General features: G+C 41.3%; 1 protein-coding gene across 10 annotated transcripts in view; it reads left to right on the forward strand.

Annotated features, from left to right (window-relative positions):
- Positions 1 to 18,778, forward strand: part of obscna (obscurin, cytoskeletal calmodulin and titin-interacting RhoGEF a) — a 42,078-nt gene that overhangs the window by 4,138 nt on the left and 19,162 nt on the right. For 6 of the 10 annotated variants that reach the window (XM_079350617.1, XM_079350616.1, XM_079350614.1 and 3 more), the window contains exons 8-43: positions 726 to 992; positions 1,114 to 1,377; positions 1,487 to 1,753; positions 1,832 to 2,101; positions 2,216 to 2,482; positions 2,641 to 2,907; positions 3,654 to 3,926; positions 4,013 to 4,276; positions 4,389 to 4,655; positions 5,044 to 5,310; positions 5,393 to 5,662; positions 5,924 to 6,190; positions 6,334 to 6,609; positions 7,052 to 7,318; positions 8,178 to 8,444; positions 8,991 to 9,257; positions 9,358 to 9,624; positions 9,815 to 10,081; positions 10,254 to 10,520; positions 10,804 to 11,070; positions 11,614 to 11,883; positions 12,005 to 12,316; positions 12,397 to 12,654; positions 12,809 to 13,075; positions 13,163 to 13,429; positions 13,600 to 13,866; positions 14,052 to 14,318; positions 14,546 to 14,812; positions 15,014 to 15,280; positions 15,469 to 15,735; positions 15,992 to 16,258; positions 16,488 to 16,754; positions 16,875 to 17,141; positions 17,402 to 17,668; positions 17,892 to 18,158; positions 18,421 to 18,687. In XM_079350617.1, coding sequence (XP_079206743.1) covers positions 726 to 992; positions 1,114 to 1,377; positions 1,487 to 1,753; positions 1,832 to 2,101; positions 2,216 to 2,482; positions 2,641 to 2,907; positions 3,654 to 3,926; positions 4,013 to 4,276; positions 4,389 to 4,655; positions 5,044 to 5,310; positions 5,393 to 5,662; positions 5,924 to 6,190; positions 6,334 to 6,609; positions 7,052 to 7,318; positions 8,178 to 8,444; positions 8,991 to 9,257; positions 9,358 to 9,624; positions 9,815 to 10,081; positions 10,254 to 10,520; positions 10,804 to 11,070; positions 11,614 to 11,883; positions 12,005 to 12,316; positions 12,397 to 12,654; positions 12,809 to 13,075; positions 13,163 to 13,429; positions 13,600 to 13,866; positions 14,052 to 14,318; positions 14,546 to 14,812; positions 15,014 to 15,280; positions 15,469 to 15,735; positions 15,992 to 16,258; positions 16,488 to 16,754; positions 16,875 to 17,141; positions 17,402 to 17,668; positions 17,892 to 18,158; positions 18,421 to 18,687 — 9,666 coding nt within the window. The remainder of the gene's footprint in view (positions 1 to 725; positions 993 to 1,113; positions 1,378 to 1,486; positions 1,754 to 1,831; positions 2,102 to 2,215; positions 2,483 to 2,640; positions 2,908 to 3,653; positions 3,927 to 4,012; positions 4,277 to 4,388; positions 4,656 to 5,043; positions 5,311 to 5,392; positions 5,663 to 5,923; positions 6,191 to 6,333; positions 6,610 to 7,051; positions 7,319 to 8,177; positions 8,445 to 8,990; positions 9,258 to 9,357; positions 9,625 to 9,814; positions 10,082 to 10,253; positions 10,521 to 10,803; positions 11,071 to 11,613; positions 11,884 to 12,004; positions 12,317 to 12,396; positions 12,655 to 12,808; positions 13,076 to 13,162; positions 13,430 to 13,599; positions 13,867 to 14,051; positions 14,319 to 14,545; positions 14,813 to 15,013; positions 15,281 to 15,468; positions 15,736 to 15,991; positions 16,259 to 16,487; positions 16,755 to 16,874; positions 17,142 to 17,401; positions 17,669 to 17,891; positions 18,159 to 18,420; positions 18,688 to 18,778) is intronic. The other 4 variants (XM_079350618.1, XM_079350621.1, XM_079350623.1 and 1 more) reach the window with 4 other exon arrangements.

Here is an 18,778-nt window from a genome sequence, read left to right on the forward strand (position 1 = left end):
AATTTAGCTCTCAAAAGATCATCCTTAAAGAGGACATATTATACCCTTTTTTCCACCTTTCCAAACAGTCCCCTGTGGTCAAAATGAAACATCTGTGCTGTAATATAACATGAATCAAGCACCAGAGAAGGTTTGTTGAATAATCTGAGCTGTTGAAACACGCTCTCTCAGAACGCTCCGTTTTGGTGTGTGTGTCTCTTTAAATGCAATGACCCGCCCTGAGTTTTCCCGGTAGACATCACTCCTCTGTAGAGACAATAACAATGGCAGACCTGCACAAAAGTTTTGCTCTAGGCTGGAGATAGAGTCCATTGTTGGAGATACCAGGAGAGGGGAGGGCATTTTCTTACCAGAATCCAACTTGTGATGTCACAAACTAAGAACATTTCCAATGGAGCGTTTGTCTCTGTGTGGTAAAACTGAACCAGAGCACAAACAAAGGACTGGGTGGATTAATTTCATGTTTTGTGTGTCAATAGACACTCATGTTACTGAAATAAATGTTCAAAAACAGTGTAAAAATGAATTTTCATAATATGTCCCCTTTGAAAGCTCTGTCAGGGCTGTACATGTGTAAGTCCAACAACACTGCCAACATTTCTGGACATATGCTTAAAAGAAATCTATTCTGTGTTTGATCCTTTAAAGGGTAAGGTTTGTAAGTGAATCAATGTATTATTTATAACAAGTGTCTCATAAAGTGGCTTTGCATCTCTGCTATCTAGAGCGTCCACTTCAGGTGACCCAACACTTGGACGATGTAAAGGCGAAGGAGAACAGCTCGGTGACTCTGAGCTGTAGGTTTACTCCCTCTCCCAGGGTGGTGCGTTGGTTTAAAGGTCGCACAGCTCTGAAGACCTCCAACAAATACAGCATGAGGAGAGAAGGGAAGCGAGCAGAGCTGACCATACATGGCTTGGCAGGCATGGATGCAGGACAGTACCGCTGTGTGGCGGGAGGTTCACAGAGTACAGCACATGTCAATGTGGAAGGTAAGTTCACCACTGATATTGAGAAAAGTGCATTTACGTTGGAAACCTTTCTGTGTTACATGTTATTACACTAAATTTATTTATTTGGAAAATTAATTTCCTTTTTTTTTTTTTACAACAGTAAAAACCCTGAAGTTGGTGAAACACCTTGAACCTGTGGAAATTGAGGAGGATGGCATTGCCACATTCTCATGTGAGCTCAACTATGTGGTCGCCAATGTGGAGTGGCTTGTCAACAACATTCGCCTCTATTCTAATGCCATCAACCGGATACAGCACATGGGCACTATGCACAGCCTCATAATCAAGAAGCTGCGGCCACAGTACAGCAGAGTCACCTTCAAAGCAGGACTTCTCTCTGAGACAACCACTTTAAATGTTAGAGGTCAGCTAGGCGAATTATTGACATGTATAATTGGAGTTTCTTATACTTGTCATTCTATTAGTTTAATTCTGAGAAAAATGCATCCTTTGAATCGTATGTTTGACTGCAGAGCGCCCAGTAGTGTTCCTGAGGTCTCTGGAGGATGTAACAGGAGAGGAGCAAGGGCAAGTGTGCCTGCAGTGTGAAATTTCCAAAGAGACTGTGACCCCTGTTTGGAGGAAGGATGGTATGGTCCTGACTGTTGATGACAAACATGAGTTACTTCAGTTTGGGCAGTCCATGGCACTGATAATTCATTCCCTGAGCAAGGATGATGCTGGACAGTACACCTGTGATCTGGGCACCAGCCAGACAAAGGCGAAAGTAACTGTACATGGTGAGTGGATGGGAAACGTTTGGTATTTGGAAAGGCCCCTACAAGATAAAGTAACTGTTGTATAATATTTGTTTACAGACTTACACATCACTATAATGCAGCGTATAAAGACAACATCCGTCCAGGAGGGTGAAAGCTGTACTTTTGACTGTCAGCTCTCTCATGATCTCGATGATGAGCCTTCCTGGAGCGTCAATGGCGAGGTGGTGGTCACAAATAGCCGTATCCAGGTTATCAACAATGGCCGCAAGTATCGGTTGACCATAAGAGATGCTATTCTGACCGACTCTGGAGACGTGATCTTCACAATAAAAGATCTTAGCTGTAGAACTATGCTGTTTGTCAAAGGTAACTGTCTCGGATAAAATGATCTGCATTGTTTCAAAGCATGTTTTTTTGCATATGCATTTGAGCATGTGGTGTAAGTCTAAATAAGACTTTATGTGATTTTCCTTTTTGCAGAGAAGCCGGTACATATCTACAGGGAACTGTTGAATGTCAAGGCGGTGCCGGGCGAAGATGCAGAGCTGAGCTGTGAGATCACCAAACCAGATGTTACGATCCGTTGGCTGAAAAACGGCCACTTGATCAGGCAGAGCCCTAAGTATGAGATAAGTGTGGAGAAAAACCTGGCGCGATTGTTGATTAAGAACACCACCATCAGAGACTCTGGGGAGTACTGCTGTGAGGCTGAAGGTGTGGCTTCACGAGCAAAGCTGGAGGTCAGAGGTAGGTGAGGGCTCCAAAAACAAAATAGTTATGTATTGTTTTTCTTACTGTAGTGTTGTGTAAATTAGTGCTGCCTTCTTTTTTATGGAAATGATTATCTTCAACTGCATTACTCAATGTACAACTTGACAGTTTCTTAACTTCATTTTTCCTCATAGACCTGCAGCACACGTTTGCGCGGGAGCTGAAGGAAACACAAGCAGAGGAAAAGGGTAAAGTCACCCTGGAGTGTGAGACTCGGCGGCCAGCCAAACGCGTGACCTGGCTGAAGGGCATGGTGGAGCTGAGGTCTGGTAGGAAGTATGTCATCAGACAAAAGGGAGTCCTGCTGTCCCTGACCATCACCTGCCTGGAGAAATCCGACACAGACATTTACATATGTGATGTTGGCACCATGCAAAGCCGGGCACAGCTGACAGTGCAGGGTGAGGACGAAACCCAGGGAACACTGAGCTTTGCATCCTTGTTTCTCACTGTACTCATTTTAAAACATCTGGGACCAAAACAAAGTTTGGTTAAATATAATGTGGCTGCAACAAATAAGGAATAGTTTAACTGTCAATTTAGTTGTAATAGAGATTTACAAATATTGTGTTATAGTTACTGAATAATAAATTGATTTACACATTCAAATCTTAAGAATGAGAAACTTAATACAGATGTAATATCTGAAATGGATCATACATTTGGATTGAGGTTATTGACTCATAGCCAAAAGAGGATATGATTACATAAATCTTTTTTTAAGGCTCTAAAGTGTTCAACTATTATTACATGAATAAATGATAGTAGCAAGATAGTCCATACTAATTAAGGCAGCATCTGCGTTGTCACTACATGGCTGGTGACCCTGGAGTGTGGGACCATGTCACCTTTACCACCTTCAACATACCAGGCTGCTGTTGAAGGTAGCAGTGCTGTCTGGGTGCTTTAGGCCATTAGTATCTTGAAGTCATCACTTTACCAAAACCTTGCATACTAACCATGGACACTAATGTTAGGCGAGGCTAGTTTTTGCCCCAGAAAGGACCTCAAACAATAAGGCTAAAAAGTTATTATTCTTGAATTTACGATAAATATAAAACTTTTGAGCTAATAACGACAGACTTACTTTTTATGAAGATTATGGGATTTTGTATCTATCTTTTCCATGTTTTCCATATTGCTTCAGGGCAGAAGGTGTTGATCTTGGATGAGCTGGAGGATGTTGAGTGCCTAGAGGGCGACACAGTAACATTCAGGTGTCGACTTTGCCCAAGTGACTACATTGGGGTAAAGTGGTACCTAGACGAGACCCTGCTGTACACCAATGAGCTCAATGAGATCCAGATGCTGCCTGGAGGCTACCACAGCCTCACATTTAGACAGCTTGCACGAAAAGACACTGGAACTATTTCGTTTGCTGCAGGGGACAAGAGATCGTATGCTTCGCTGCTGGTTCGAGGTGAGGCTTTCATTTTCGAGGTCTGTATTTTTTTGGCCACATTTAATTTTGCTTTAATTTTGGATTCTCATCTTTTCTTCTACCAGAGAGGCGTCCCACCATCATCAAAGCACTGGAAGACTGTGAAGCTATTGAAGGAGGTGGTTTGGTTTTGTCTTGTGTGACCTCAAAGCCGTGTCACATCCTGTGGTACAAAGACGGCTGTCTGATGTGGAACTCCTCCAGGTATTTTGCCACTCGTTCTAGCTGCGAGGCCCGGCTGACAATTCGGGAGGTCTGCAACAATGATGCTGGAGTGTATGAGTGCAGTGCAGGCTCTGTTACAACCAGGGCTGTTGTAACTGTCAAAGGTATAGAAAACATTTTATTATGTTAAATCAAATATCAAAAGAACTTTTTTTTTTCAGCTTTTTATTGCTTGTTTTTTGACTTATGTTTCTCATTTTCATTGTCTGTTTTTAGCTATCCCAGCAGAGTTCACACAGCCTCTGAAGCCTGTGGAGGCCAAAGAGGGGGAGACAGTGACACTGACTTGTGAGTTCTCTCTGCCTGGGGTGCAATTCCACTGGTGGAGAGGTTTTGAGAGTATCAGGGCTGGAGACAAGTTCATGATGAAACAGAGAAAGACCCTAAATTGCCTAACAATCAAATCGGTGAAGCCTGTGGACTCAGGAGAATATACTTGTCAGTGCAGGGATCACCGCACTACAGCAAGCCTCAAAGTACACGGTATGTCTGTAACTTTTCTGTTCCTTTATGTGCATTTTTTCACACCTAGGTTTACCAGAGTCACTTTTATGCTCTTTAATCTCAACACATATTTGGGATACACAGTTTAAGAAATTAGCAGTATGTTTGAAAGTCATTTAAGCGTTGGCCGTGTCTGAACTGTCACAGATTTATATTTCATATTTGAACACACTTAGCCACTTGTAATGCACAGCAGAGCCAGTCACAAACACATTTTAAACCAGGATCAACAGAAAATAGTTCCTGATTCTACACTTTTTTGGTTTTGTTGCTATCGTATGTAGTTGCAAATTAGCTAGCATAGTTTGTATTCATTGCACATCAAATCTATTAATTAAAAAAAAACAACATCTTTTTTGTTTTCTAGCTGTTCCCATTACATTTGTACAGCTTTTGAAGAACATGCAAGCAGAGGAGGGAGTCAATATCACATTGCGCTGTGAACTGTCTAAACCTGGACTTCCAGTCGAATGGAGAAAGGGACAAGAGCTGTTAAAGAATGGGGTTAAGCACCAGATAAAGAAAAGAGAGACCACCCAGGAGCTTCTTATATGGAAGCCTGTGCCTGAGGACAGCGGGATCTACAGCTGTGTGTGTGCTGATCAGATGACATCTTCCACTGTCAAGATCACTGGTAGGTTGACGGCAGCAGTTGTTAGTATTCAAAATGAAAAATATAGTTGATGATTGTCAATAATTACCTATCTCACCACCAGCTCTTCCAGTCACGTTCAAGCAGAAGATGAGGAACATGCAGATTGAGGAGGGCAACACAGCGACTTTACGCTGCGAGCTGTCCAAACCTGGTCACAGTGTGGAGTGGAGGAAGGGAGGGAATGAACTCATAAGAAATGGAGAGAAATATCAACTGAGGCAGAGAGAAATGCTGATCGAACTGAGGATCTATGATGTGACACCTGAGGACAGTGATATCTACACATGCATCTGTGAAAGCATAGAGACCACTGCAACACTGACTGTTAATGGTAAGTGATAGTGAGTTGTAAGTGAAGTTTTATGTTATTTGAACCTCATGTGAGGAACTTTTGGTCTGACAATTTGGTGCCCCATATGGTCAAAGCTGCTTTTGTAATTAATAAAGAGACATGCATAGTTATGTGCATTTTATAGAGCTAAATATCAAGCTCACTCTAATTTCCCATTAAATCTTCACTGTCGTATAACAATTCTTGCTGTCAAGCCCTGCGACTACCCTTTTCTTCTCATGATCCCGCTTCGTCTTTCAGCTCTTCCCATCACTTTCAAGCAAAAGCTGAAGAATCTCCAAATGGAAGAAGGCCACAACATCACATTGTATTGTGAGATCTCTAAACCTGGCGTCCCAGTTGAGTGGAGGCTTGGAGGAGATCTGTTGGAGAATGGAGAGAAGTACCAAATTAAGCAGAGGGACACCAACCTGGAATTGATCATCAGAGATGCTGAGCCAGAGGATAATGGAGTCTACACCTGTTTGTGCAGAGAGCAGAGGACTAAGGCAACCATTAAAGTTATTTGTATGTTGAATGTTTGAATACTTGTTATTTTATTTACCCTATTTTGGAAGTTTACAAAGTTGCCTTTACAGTGCTTCTTTAATGTTTTAGCCTGTATTCTTCTACATATGTGTAAAATATAGTAACTGTTTCCGTGTCCATAGCGGTTCCTGCTACATTTAAAGTTAGCCTGAAGAGCCAGGAGGCCGAGGAAGGGAAGAGTGTGACATTACACTGTGAGCTGTCGAAGAAGGGAGTCCCTGTTCAATGGCAGAGAGCTGGTCAGGTACTGACCGAAGAGATATTTCGAGATAAATACAAGATGGAGCAAGAAGGAAAGACAGCTCAGATGACCATTTTCAACGTGCAACCCGAGGATGCTGGGAAATATAGCTGTGTCACAGGAGATGAGAAAACCACAGCTGAAGTAAAAGTGAAACGTAAGAGGGAAATTTTCTAAAGAGAACACATAAGTCAAATAATTAACACACCTGTGTCCCATGTTAGCTGTGCATTTCATTTAAACCAATGAATATCATTTTCTGTCTTTATAATTGTTAACAAGCCCTGATCTTTGAAAAGTCCACTCAGCAGTTTTAGTATACCTTTTACACACTGATGTCTTTCATTATGTAGCAATGAATATCTACATATCATATTGGATTTAGCTGTATTATTACAATTTATAATACAGTTCAAATTCCATATGCCATACCTGATTGTGGAATATTTTAATGGCTATGAGGAGAACAGAAGCAGAAAAATGTAGGTGTCTGAGTCTTGTTGAATCCAGTTATGACAAGCAAAGTCCCTTTCAATTAGTGGACAGGTTGCCAATCAATGAATTATTCATTTTGAGTGTATTCTAATAAACCTTTACAGCACTTCCTGTGTCATTCAAACGAGAGCTCCAGAGCATGGAGGTGAAAGAAGGGGACAGTGGAGTTTTCTGCTGTGAGCTCTCCAAACCTGGAGCTCCAGTCGATTGGAGGAAAGGCAGAGCGATCCTTAAGCCTGGAGAGAAGTACGAGATGAAGCAGGAGGGACGTCTCACGAAACTGATCATCAACAATATAGAGGAGAGCGACGCTGGCAAATATACCTGCAAGACAAGAGACAGCCAATCAACTGCTGAGCTCACTGTACAAGGCAAGAGAAAAGTCAAATGATGTGTCCAATACCAACAATTTCTGACTTTTTCTTTTGTAAAACAAAATTCTTCACCTTTTTCTTTACTTTATTTTCCAAATTTATGCAACAGAATCAGCTGTGCACAGACGTCAACGAGGTCAGCTCTAGTGTAGTACAATGAAGACACAGTAGATGTAGTGCGTGTTAGCACTGTGTGTACTCCATTTTATCATTTCACTTAAGCAGAATTGGGTAATTACTTTCCATATGTTTTCATTTAGTTTGTTGTCCTGCTTATTGCCAAATGTACAATACACTGTGTAATGTACATTTCTATACACATGTAGAGTCACGTCATAAAAATACACCCCAACTAAACTCTAGTATCAGAATGAGCTTCAGTGTTTCACGTTTGTTAACTGTCTCTAGCCAGAGAAAAGGTCTTTCTTGTGACTCCAGGACAGAAAATCACAGACTGTAATGGATTATAATGTAATCCATTCAACTTTTCTGTTTAAAAAGAATGGTTTGTTGTGTTGAGGGAAAATAGAAATAAGCATGACAGATTTTCATCTTTGCACATCCCATCAATAATGACTCTTTCATGTAGTGTTCATTGAGTTCATTATCATTGTAAGATAAAGACATGTTTTAAATCTAGTTTGTTAATACAGTATCTGCATAACGAGCTAGTTTGTTTGCTCTTTAGCTGATTTTGTTCAGAAGAGCCCTTGTTTGTTTTTTTTGTCAAGCTTTTAGATTTATGAGTTTTTAATCCAATACATTTTCCGAAAGGCCTGAGCCGCTTTTGAACTGTTGTGTACTAGCAAGAGGGCAGGATGTGTACTGACATGTCAAACACTTTCTCTGTTGATAGGTTTACCACCAAGTTTTAAGTTTCCACTCGTGGACCAGGAGGTGACTGAGGGCAACAGCGTGGTCCTACGCTGTGAGCTCGACAAACCTGCCCTCGCAGTGGAGTGGAGGAGAGGTACAGAGGTGCTGAAGAATGGAGACAAATATCAGATGAGGAAAAAAGACCTCCAGGTGGAAATCAAGATATCAGACCTCAGTCTGGACGACACTGGAGATTATACCTGTATATGTGGAGAACAAAGGACTAACGCTGTGGTCAAAGTAAATGGTGAGTACTTCAAATGCAAACAGAACAGTTGCATCAGAGCTATCCAACTTCAACAGCAAGAGGGCCACATAATGCAATCGGGTAGTTTTAAAAAAAAACAACGTTTATAACATCTCATCCTTTGTTATGACCTTTGTCATTGGCTGGACTTTTCTTTTAAATTAAAAAAAAAAAAAAAAAAAAAAATTGGGGGGGGGGGGCTTTTTATACCTGTATTTGTAAGGTGGGAAAGTGTATAGACTAAGAAACTGGGAAGAGAGAGTGAGGAATGCCATGTGATGAAATACAGCAGTAGGAGTCCAACCTTGGTACCCTGCTTCTTTGACTATAACCTGTGTACATAAGGTACACGGTGTAGCTCCTCGGCTGACTGGTTCCTCATTTACCAGAACTTTTAACAGTGTTGTTTGTTCTGTTGCTTTGGCTACTGCCCGTCTGATGTAAGAAGCCAATAGTACTAAACTGACAGCCTGTGACATAAACTAACACCTTTGTCAAATGTGAAAGTAAAACATACAACAACAATCTATATTTCTTCTGCTTCAGAGCGACCAATCAGATTTCTCCAGGAATTGAAGAATATTCAGGCGCAAGAAGGTAATGGAGTGACACTCTACTGTGAGCTCTCCAAACCCGGCATTCCAGTTCAGTGGAAGAAGGGAGACAAAGTGCTGACCAGTGGAGAAAAATACCAGATGAAGCAAAACGGCTTCAACCTGGAGCTTCTCATCAGAAAAAGCCAGCCTGAGGACAGTGGTACATACAGCTGTGTTTGTGATGACATAAAGACTTCTGCCATCATCATCATCACCGGTGAGAGACAGTACTTGTTATTTAAGACAAACACATTGCTTTGGATATCTGAACATTTTATACCTTGAATTGTGTGTGTTTCTGGCTCGTCTGTCGTCAGCAATCCCTGTAACTTTCAAGCAAAAGTTAAAGAACCAGGAGGCTGTGGAGGAAGGCAATGTCACACTTCGCTGTGAGCTTTCCAAACCAGGCATCACAGTGGAATGGAGGAAAGATGCTCAACTTCTGAATGAGGGAGAAAAATACCAGATGAAGCAAGAGGGCAGGATGGCTGAGATGATGATCAGGAATTTAACTCTTAAAGATGCAGGGGAGTTCAGCTGTTTCGTTGGCTCTGTCGTGACGTCAGCTGACATCAGAGTTAGAGGTATGCTTCGTGATAGCCACATGTTCAGCACATTGTTTTGTTTCATAAGCACAAAGAGAAAGATCTTCCTGAAAAAGTAAACATGGTAGAAAAACATTTTTTTAAAATAGGATTTTTTAATATATAGGAGTAAGAGGAAGGGAATTCCATTTATTAGTTTGTCTTTTACTTTGTTGGGTTTTTTTTTCAGCTATTCCTGTGACATTTAAAAAAGATTTGGAGAATTTGGAGGTGAAGGAAGGTGACAGTGGAGTTTTCTGCTGTGAGCTCTCCAAACCTGGAGCTCCAGTGGACTGGAGGAAAGGCAGAGTGGTCCTCAAATCCGGATACAAATATGAGATGAAGCAGGAGGGACGTCTCACTAAACTGATCATTAACAACGTAGAGGAGAGTGATGCTGGAAAATATACCTGCAAGACTGATGACAGCCAATCATCTGCTGAGCTCACTGTCAAAGGTAGGAAAGAGATCCCAGGGTTTAATAAACGGGACATTCTATTTGATTTCATGGAGTTTTTTAGGAACATTCCTTTATCAACAGAATTGCATGAACACAATTAAAGAATCAGTTGTCAATGTTTTTTTTAAATTGAATAAGCAGAATAACCAGGCCATGGTTGTCTTTGCAGCTCCTCCCATCACATTCAAGACAAAGTTAAAGAACCAGCAGGTGGAGGAGGAGAACAGCGTGACCATGAGCTGTGAGCTGTCAAAGCCTGGCCTTTCTGTAGAGTGGAGGAAAGGACAAGAGCCGCTGAAGAATAATTTCAAGTACCATATTAAAAGTCGAAATTGCATAATGGAGCTTACCATCAAAAACTCACAGCTTGAGGACAGTGGACTTTACAGCTGTAACTACGGTGATGTCAAGACTACAGCCAACATCACCATTACACGTAAGAGAATGCTGGCTTCTTTGTTCCTTATTGGAAAAGAACTGACATTTAAATGACAAAAAGAAAACAAAAGAAAGATAATATATTTTGATAACAGCATAAAGCTCAACCAGCAATGAACTTTTTTTTATTTATCAACTCATTGCATTTGTTTTCTGAATTAAGTTTATCTTAAATAATGTGCGATTGTGTCTACTCTTAAAACCAAATCACAATAAGTTGGCATTAGACGTCTTGACATTACTCATCACAAAAACACAACATGTTATCGGTTTCTCCACAGCTATCCCCCTCACCTTTAAAATGGGTCTGAAGAACCAGGAGGCCCCTGAGGGAGGCAACGTGTCCCTTCGCTGTGAGCTGTCAAGGGCCGGGGTGCCTGTGCAGTGGTGGAAGGCAGAGGATCAGCTGTATCACGGGGGAAGGTATCAGATGACGCAGAGAGGCAATATAGCTGAGATGCACATCAAAAACATCCAGCCCGAGGATGTCGGCGAGTACAGCTGTGTCCTGGGAGAGCAGAAGACGACGGCTGAGGTCAACGTGAGAGGTGACAGACATGTTGTTGTCATGCAAGCAGCACTTGTTAACATGCGAATTCTAGCTAAGTCTGAGATCAAGTTAAGTGTATGGTAGCACCGTAGGGGCACCGTTTGCAATAAAATTCATATTGAACATCATACACTCTATTTGCCTCATGAGTGCTGGCGAATCTGCTGCTGTCCTGTTGATTTCAAAGTGCAGCTGCTGTTATTCAGCATTCTTAAAGGAATAATACATTAACAGACAGACACTCATATCCACCTGTTGTTTCCTATTTTACATGACTCATCGTTTAAGAATTATTGCAAACTAAAATTATTGCCATTCCAAAATATCCACAAATAATATGAATCCTACAATCACACGTAAGTAAATCTGTTGGTTTATAATCTGGTATACTCCCAATATCTGCTGAACACCACTGATGAATTGGACTGCATGTTCGTTCCTAAATGAACCGGTGGTCCTGATTTGTTATGATAACATGATCAGATTTTAGTTACGAATTTAGACTTCTGTAACATATTCCCACCTTTCCTTCTGTTACCAGCGGCAGCATCGGTGTTCTTTGAGAAGGAATTGGAAAACCAAGCGGTGATGGAAGGGAAATCTGTTTTGCTATCTTGTGAAGTTTCCAGTGCTAATGTCCCTGTCACTTGGAAGAAGGATAACACCACAATAGAAGAAGGAGGGAGATACATTTTAAAGAAAAAAGGCCCAACACACACTATGGAGATCAATAAACTGTGTCTGGAGGACGCAGGAGAGTACTGCTGTATCAGCAGAGGCAAGAAGACGACTTCCAAGCTGATAGTGAGGGGTATGTGGATACTACAGAATAATTTATCTCTTATTTACAGATATGTTTGATTATTTGCAGTACTAACGACAATGCTGTTCTCACCTAATATGTTGGAAATAAATCCCATTCCATCTCTAAGAAGCCGGCTGTATAGCTTCCTCTTCTTCCACAGAGCGTGTGCGGATTGTTACGCTGCTCCACGACATAACAGTGACGGCGGGAGAGGATGCAATATTTGTGTGTGAGCTGAGCCACGCAGATGTGAGTGAGGGAGTCTGGTGGCTAGGCTCCAGCCCTCTCCAGAAGAACGAGATGAACCAGATGACTTGCCAGGGTCGTCAGCACCGGCTGGTCCTCACCATGACAACCCCTGAGGAGACTGGCACTGTGGCTTTTGTGATCGGGGAGGAGAGGACCTCTGCAAATTTGCTAGTTCTACTTAGGCCTAAAGGTAAGAAGATTGATGAAAGAATAAGGGGTCATTTCCTCTGAAGCACACAAATGACTATCACATTTTCTCTTCAACTCTAGTCTCATTTGAGGAGAGGCCTCAAGATGTTGCGGTCATGGAAGGAGAAACAGCCACTTTGTCCTGCAAGACCTCTGATTCAACCCCCCTGGTTACCTGGAGGCGCAACCACATCCCCCTCCGACATGGGGATAAATATGAACTACGCAAGGAGGGAAAAGTTAACCTACTGCTAATCCATGATGTGGATCCACTGGACACTGGCATATACTCTTGTGATACAGGGGATGAGCAAAGCAATGCCAAACTTATTGTAACAGGTATAAGTATATAATGTTGTTTACAGATAGTGGATTGATATTCACTGTTTTACCCCTATTATATGAACAGGAAGTACATTAAACAGATTATACTATGAAATAAACGTACTACAGAAAATGCCTCAACTCCTTTTCTTCTCCCATATTTCCCTAGAACTTCCTCCGTGCTTCCTGGAGGAATTACAGAGTCTAGAAGTTGAAGAGGGAGGTTCAGCTTCTCTGTACTGTGAGCTGTCTAAACTTGGAGTGCCCATTCAATGGAGGAGGAACAGACTGCCAATATCAGCTGGCAGAAAGTACCGGATGCAGCAGGACGGCTGCCTCCTCCAGCTCCACATCAAGGACCTCACACTTGAGGACAGTGGCAGCTACACATGTCAAGCAGGAAGTGCAGAGACCACTGCAACTGTGACAGTAAAAGGTGTGTGTGTTTTTGTATTAACCTCTAACCCCGTTGCCTGTTGTGGTCAAGAGATGTAACACTGTACTTCCAAACCCCTTTCCTTAGAGCTCCCTCCATTCTTCAAGAAGGAACTTAGAAGTGTGGAAGTCGAGGAGGGAAGTGCAGCCACCCTGTACTGTGAGCTGTCTAGTCCTTTTGAATCTGTGAAATGGAAGAAGAACAGACTGCCTCTGAAGGCTAGCAGGAAGTACGAGATGAAACAAGATGGCTGCGTCTTTCAGCTTCACATCAAGGACCTCACACCTGAGGACCGTGGAAGCTACACATGTCAAGCAGGGAGTGCAGAGACGACTGCGAACGTGTCAGTAAAAGGTGTTTGCATTTAAAGAATTGCATGGCTTTAAGCCTTAACCCAAGAAGGCTACAAAAACTTTACTCCTGCCATTTATTTGAGCCTTACTTGCTTATTTCTGGATTGTTACTTCTTTTTTGACTTTAAACACATTTCTTCATTAGTCTCTAATCTTCTTGATATTTTCCAGAGCTCCCGCCATATTTCAAAGAAGAATTGCATAATGTTAGACTTGATGAGGGTGGTACAGCCTCTCTGCACTGTGAGCTGTCTAAGCCTGGAGTGTCAGTACAGTGGAAGAAGAACAAACTTCCACTTAGAGCTAGCAGGAAGTATGAGATGAAGCAAGATGGGTGCCTCATCCAGCTCAACATCAAGGACCTCACATCTGAGGACAGTGGAAGCTACACATGTCAGGCGGGAAGTGCAGAGACCACTGCAGCTGTGACAGTAAAAGGTTTGTGTGTCTGGACATTGTTATACTTAATTCTAAGTAGTTTGCCAGACATAAACATCAAATAATTATCAACTAAACCTTTTGAAACTCATGTATCACAAATAATGTCCAGATCATATTCATCCTTAGCTTGTATGTGTCAAACATTTAGGGACTGTCATTATGAAACATGTTATTTTTCACAGAGCTCCCGCCATATTTTAAAGAGGAAATGCAGAGTTTGAAGGTCGAGGAGGGAGATACAGCCACTCTGTACTGTGAGCTGTCTAAGCCTGGAGTGTCAGTACAATGGAAGAAGAACAAGTTAACACTAAGAGCAAACAGAAAATATGAGATGTGGCAGGATGGCTGCAACCTCCAACTTCACATTAAAGATCTGACACTTGAGGACAGTGGCAGCTACACATGTCAAGCTGGACAGGAAGAAACAACTGCAACTGTTACAGTTAAAGGTGTGTGCTTCAGGAGTAGAGTGTAATTTATTCTAAACAAAAATGTGCATTTAGTGTAAGACCCTTTGGCTGTTTTTCTCTGGTCTGTCTGCTAGTTAAGCAATACATTATTCCAAAAAGATTTAAAAAAAAAAAAAAAAAAGAATCTGTTCTGTTGAGCTGTGGTGAACATATCACATTTTATTATAAATACAAAATACAGTTATCCTTGTTTTTTTTCTGTCCAGAGCTCCCTCCATTCTACAAAAAAGAGTTGGTAAGTGTAGAGGCTGATGAAGGAGGCACTGCCTCTCTGAACTGTGAGCTGTCTAAGCCTGGTGTATCAGTAACCTGGAAGAAGAACAAGTTGCCACTGAGAGCTAATAGGAAGTATGAGATGAAGCAAGATGGCTGCCTCCTCCAGCTGCTCATCAAGGATCTTAAACCTGAAGACGCTGGCAAATACACTTGTCAAGCAGAAAGTGCAGAGACCACTGCAACTGTGACAGTGAAAGGTGTGTGAAATTAACAGTGAACAATGCTGTGTTTGCTCTCCCTGCTTTAAACTACAGAAAACTTACATTTATTGCAATTTAACTTGTAAATGTGTTGAAAATTGTTGTTTTACAAATCACACATGCTTCTATTGGTTGGGAACATGTTTCCATTCACATGAACAGTTATGTGAATTTTCTAGTTTAACCTTTTTTTTGCAGAGCTGGAACTATTCTTTAAAGAAGAATTACAAAGTTTAGAGGTCGAGGAGGGAGCTACAGCCTCTCTGTACTGTGCGCTGTCTAAGCCTGGGGTAACAGTAACATGGAAGAAGAATAAGGTGCCATTAAGAGCTAACAAGAAGTATGAAATAAAGCAGGATGACTGCCTCCTCCAGCTGCTCATAAAGGATCTTAAACCTGAGGACAGTGGAGACTACACTTGTCAAGCAGGACATGTCGAGACTTCTGCAACTTTGACAGTAAAAGGTTAGTGCATTTGTCATCTATGAATTCAATGTTTCTTTTAGCCACACAATAAAACTTCCCAGTATGTTGCTGCTATGTAGATCCACCCTTTACATTGTAATTTCTAGACACTGTTGCGAGACATACAAAATGCAAATTCTCATATTTGTAAGGTGTAAACATGTATGATTTTTTTTTTTTTTTTGCAGAGCTTGCACCTTTCTTTCAAAAAGAATTACAAAGTGTGGAGGTCGAGGAAGAAGGTACAGCCTCTCTGCACTGTGAGCTGTCGAAGCCCGGAGTGTCAGTACAATGGAAAAAGAATAAGGTGCCATTGAGAGCTAACTGGAGGTATAACATGATACAAGATGGCTGCCTCATACAGCTCCAGATCAAGGATCTCACACCTGAGGATGGTGGAAGCTATACATGTCAGGCAGGAAATGGAGAGACCACTGCAACTGTGACAGTGAAAGGTTTGTCTGTTTGTCAATGGAAAATTAATTGTAAGTAATGTATGCATTCAAACACAGTGAAATTAGAATAACTAATGATTATCTTTAACTTCTGGTTGGTACTGAGCTACTTTTACAGTCCAAAATAATGTTGTAAGTTTACTGGAACTGCAGATCTGGATATTGTTAGTATGACCAAGTACATTTTGGACATTTTTATTCATGTTTAAATATTGCCAATTTAATGACATTTGTTTAATCCCTACCTTTTTTCCAGAGCTTCCACCATACTTCAAGGAAGACTTATGTAGTGTGGAGGCTGAGGAGGGATCTACAGCCTATCTGAGCTGTGAGCTGTCTAAGCCTGGAGTTTCAGTACAATGGAAGAAGAACAAGTTAATGCTAAGAGCAAACAGGAAATATGAGATAAAGCAAGATGGCTGCCTTTTTCAGCTACACATCAAGGATCTTATATCTGAGGACAGTGGAAACTACACTTGTCAAGCAGGAAGTGCAGAGACTTCTGCCACTTTATCAGTCAAAGGTGTGTAATTTTGAATATTGCAGTGCAGGCTTTTAACCACAAATTGAAATTTGAAGAAGAGATGATGGTTGTGACTTTTTGTTATTTAATGTGCTGCTATTACCTTCGTCTCAACCCATGTTGTGAGTTTGCAAACATGTATTTTAGGTATCTTATAAGACTTTTTTGACATTTTGGTTAACTGATAATTACCATTGAACATTTTTTCATTATTTTTCGGTTTTCCCAGAGCTCCAACCATACTTTAAGGAAGACTTATCTGGTGTGGAAGTTGAGGAGGGGGGCACTGCTTCTCTGTGCTGTGAGGTGTCTAAGCCTGAAGTGTCAGTAAAATGGAGGAAGAACAAACTTCCTTTGAGAGCCAACAAGAAATATGAGATGCAGCAGGATGGCTGCCTCCTCCAGCTCCACATCAAGGAGCTTAAACCTGAAGACAGTGGAAGCTACTCATGTCAAGCAGGAAGTGCAGAGACCACTGCGACTTTATCAGTGAAAGGTGTGTGCTTCTTGGTACCATCATATGGTTTCATCGAATACATTTTCTGTGCCTTTTTGATTAACTTTCAATAATTTCCAATATTACGTTTGTGTTTCGCCATCTTAACTATTTCTCCAGAGCTCCAACCATTCTTCAAAAAAGACTTATTTAGTGTGGAGGCTGAAGAGGGGGGCACTGCTTCTCTGCACTGTGAGCTGTCTAAACCTGGAGTGTCAGTACAATGGCAGAAGAACAAACTTCCACTGAGAGCTAACAGGAAGTATGAGATGAAGCAGGATGGCTGCCTCCTCATGCTTCACATCAGTGATCTCAAACCTGAGGACAGGGGTAGCTATACTTGTCAGGCAGGAAGTGCAGAGACCACTGCAACTGTGACAGTAAAAGGTTTGTGTACATTAAATGTTATGTTGTATGCATTAAAATGGGAAATTAATGAACAAATGATATGCGCTTTTTTAAACAATTCAAATATTTGAACTAATGGAAACTCAGTGATTGTGTACGGTGTGGACACCTGGCCCGAGAACATACAGACTAGAACCCAAATAGACTGTAAAAATGAAGTATATTGACTTATATTATTATGGACTTTATCAACAACTGTCTCAAGCCATATTTTGTTCTACTCTCTTGCACATACCCAGAGCTCGCTCCATTTTTCAAAAAAGAATTACAGTGTGTGGAGGCTGAGGAGGGATCTACAGCCAATCTGAACTGTGAGCTGTCTAAACCTGGAGTTTCGGTACAATGGAAGAAGAACAAGCTGCCCCTGAGAGCTAACAGGAAATATGAGATGAAGCAAGATGGCTGCCATTTTCAGCTGCACATCAAGGATCTTAAATCTGAGGACAGTGGAAACTACACTTGTCAAGCAGGAAGTGCAGAGACTTCTGCCACTTTATCAGTCAAAGGTGTGTCCTTTTGATTATTGCAGTGCAGGCTTTTAACCACAAATTGAAATTTGAAGAAGAGATGATGGTTGTGACTTTTTGTTAATTAATGTGCTGCTATTACCTTCGTCTCAACCCATGTAGTGAGTTTGCAAACAAGTCTTTTAGGTATCTTATAAGACTTTTTTTTTTAACTGTCGTTTATTTACCATTGAACATTTTTTCATTATTTATGTTTTCCCAGAGCTCCAACCATACTTTAAGGAAGACTTATCTGGTGTGGAAGTTGAGGAGGGGGGCACTGCCTCTCTGTGCTGTGAGGTGTCTAAGCCTGGAGTGTCAGTACAATGGAAGAAGAACAAACTTCCTTTGAGAGCCAACAAGAAATATGAGATGCAGCAGGATGGCTGCCTCCTCCAACTCCACATTAAGGAGCTTAAACCTGAAGACAGTGGAAGCTACTCATGTCAGGCAGGAAGTGCAGAGACCACTGCGACTTTATCAGTAAAAGGTTTGTGTACATTAAATGTTATGTTGTATGCATTAAAATGTTAAATTAATGAAAAAATGCTATGCACTTTTTTAAACAATTCAAATATTTGAACTAAAGGAAACTCAATGATTGTGTACAGTGTGGAGAACCTGGACCAATAACATACAGACTAGAACCCAAATAGATTGTAAAAATGAAGTATATTGACTTTATATTATTTGGGACTTTATCAAGAACTGTCTCAAGCCATATTGTGTTCTACTCTTTTGCACATACCCAGAGCTCGCTCCATTTTTCAAAAAGGAATTGCAGTGTGTGGAGGCTGAGGAGGGATCTACAGCCTATCTGAACTGTGAGCTGTCTAAGCCTGGAGTTTCGGTACAATGGAAGAAGAACAAGTTAACGCTAAGAGCAAACAGGAAATATGAGATGAAGCAAGATGGCTGCCATTTTCAGCTGCACATCAAGGATCTTAAACCTGAAGACAGTGGAAGCTACACTTGTCAAGCAGGAAGTACAGAGACTTCTGCAACTTTATCAGTGAAAGGTGGGTGCTTCTCTAATCGGTAAAGCTACAATAATACATAGAATAATAGATTAGTTTACTTATGTCCTAATGTATTCAAAATCGGCCATGT

This window comes from Symphodus melops, assembly GCF_947650265.1.
Source record: "Symphodus melops genome assembly, chromosome: 8".
NCBI lineage: Eukaryota > Metazoa > Chordata > Actinopteri > Labriformes > Labridae > Symphodus > Symphodus melops.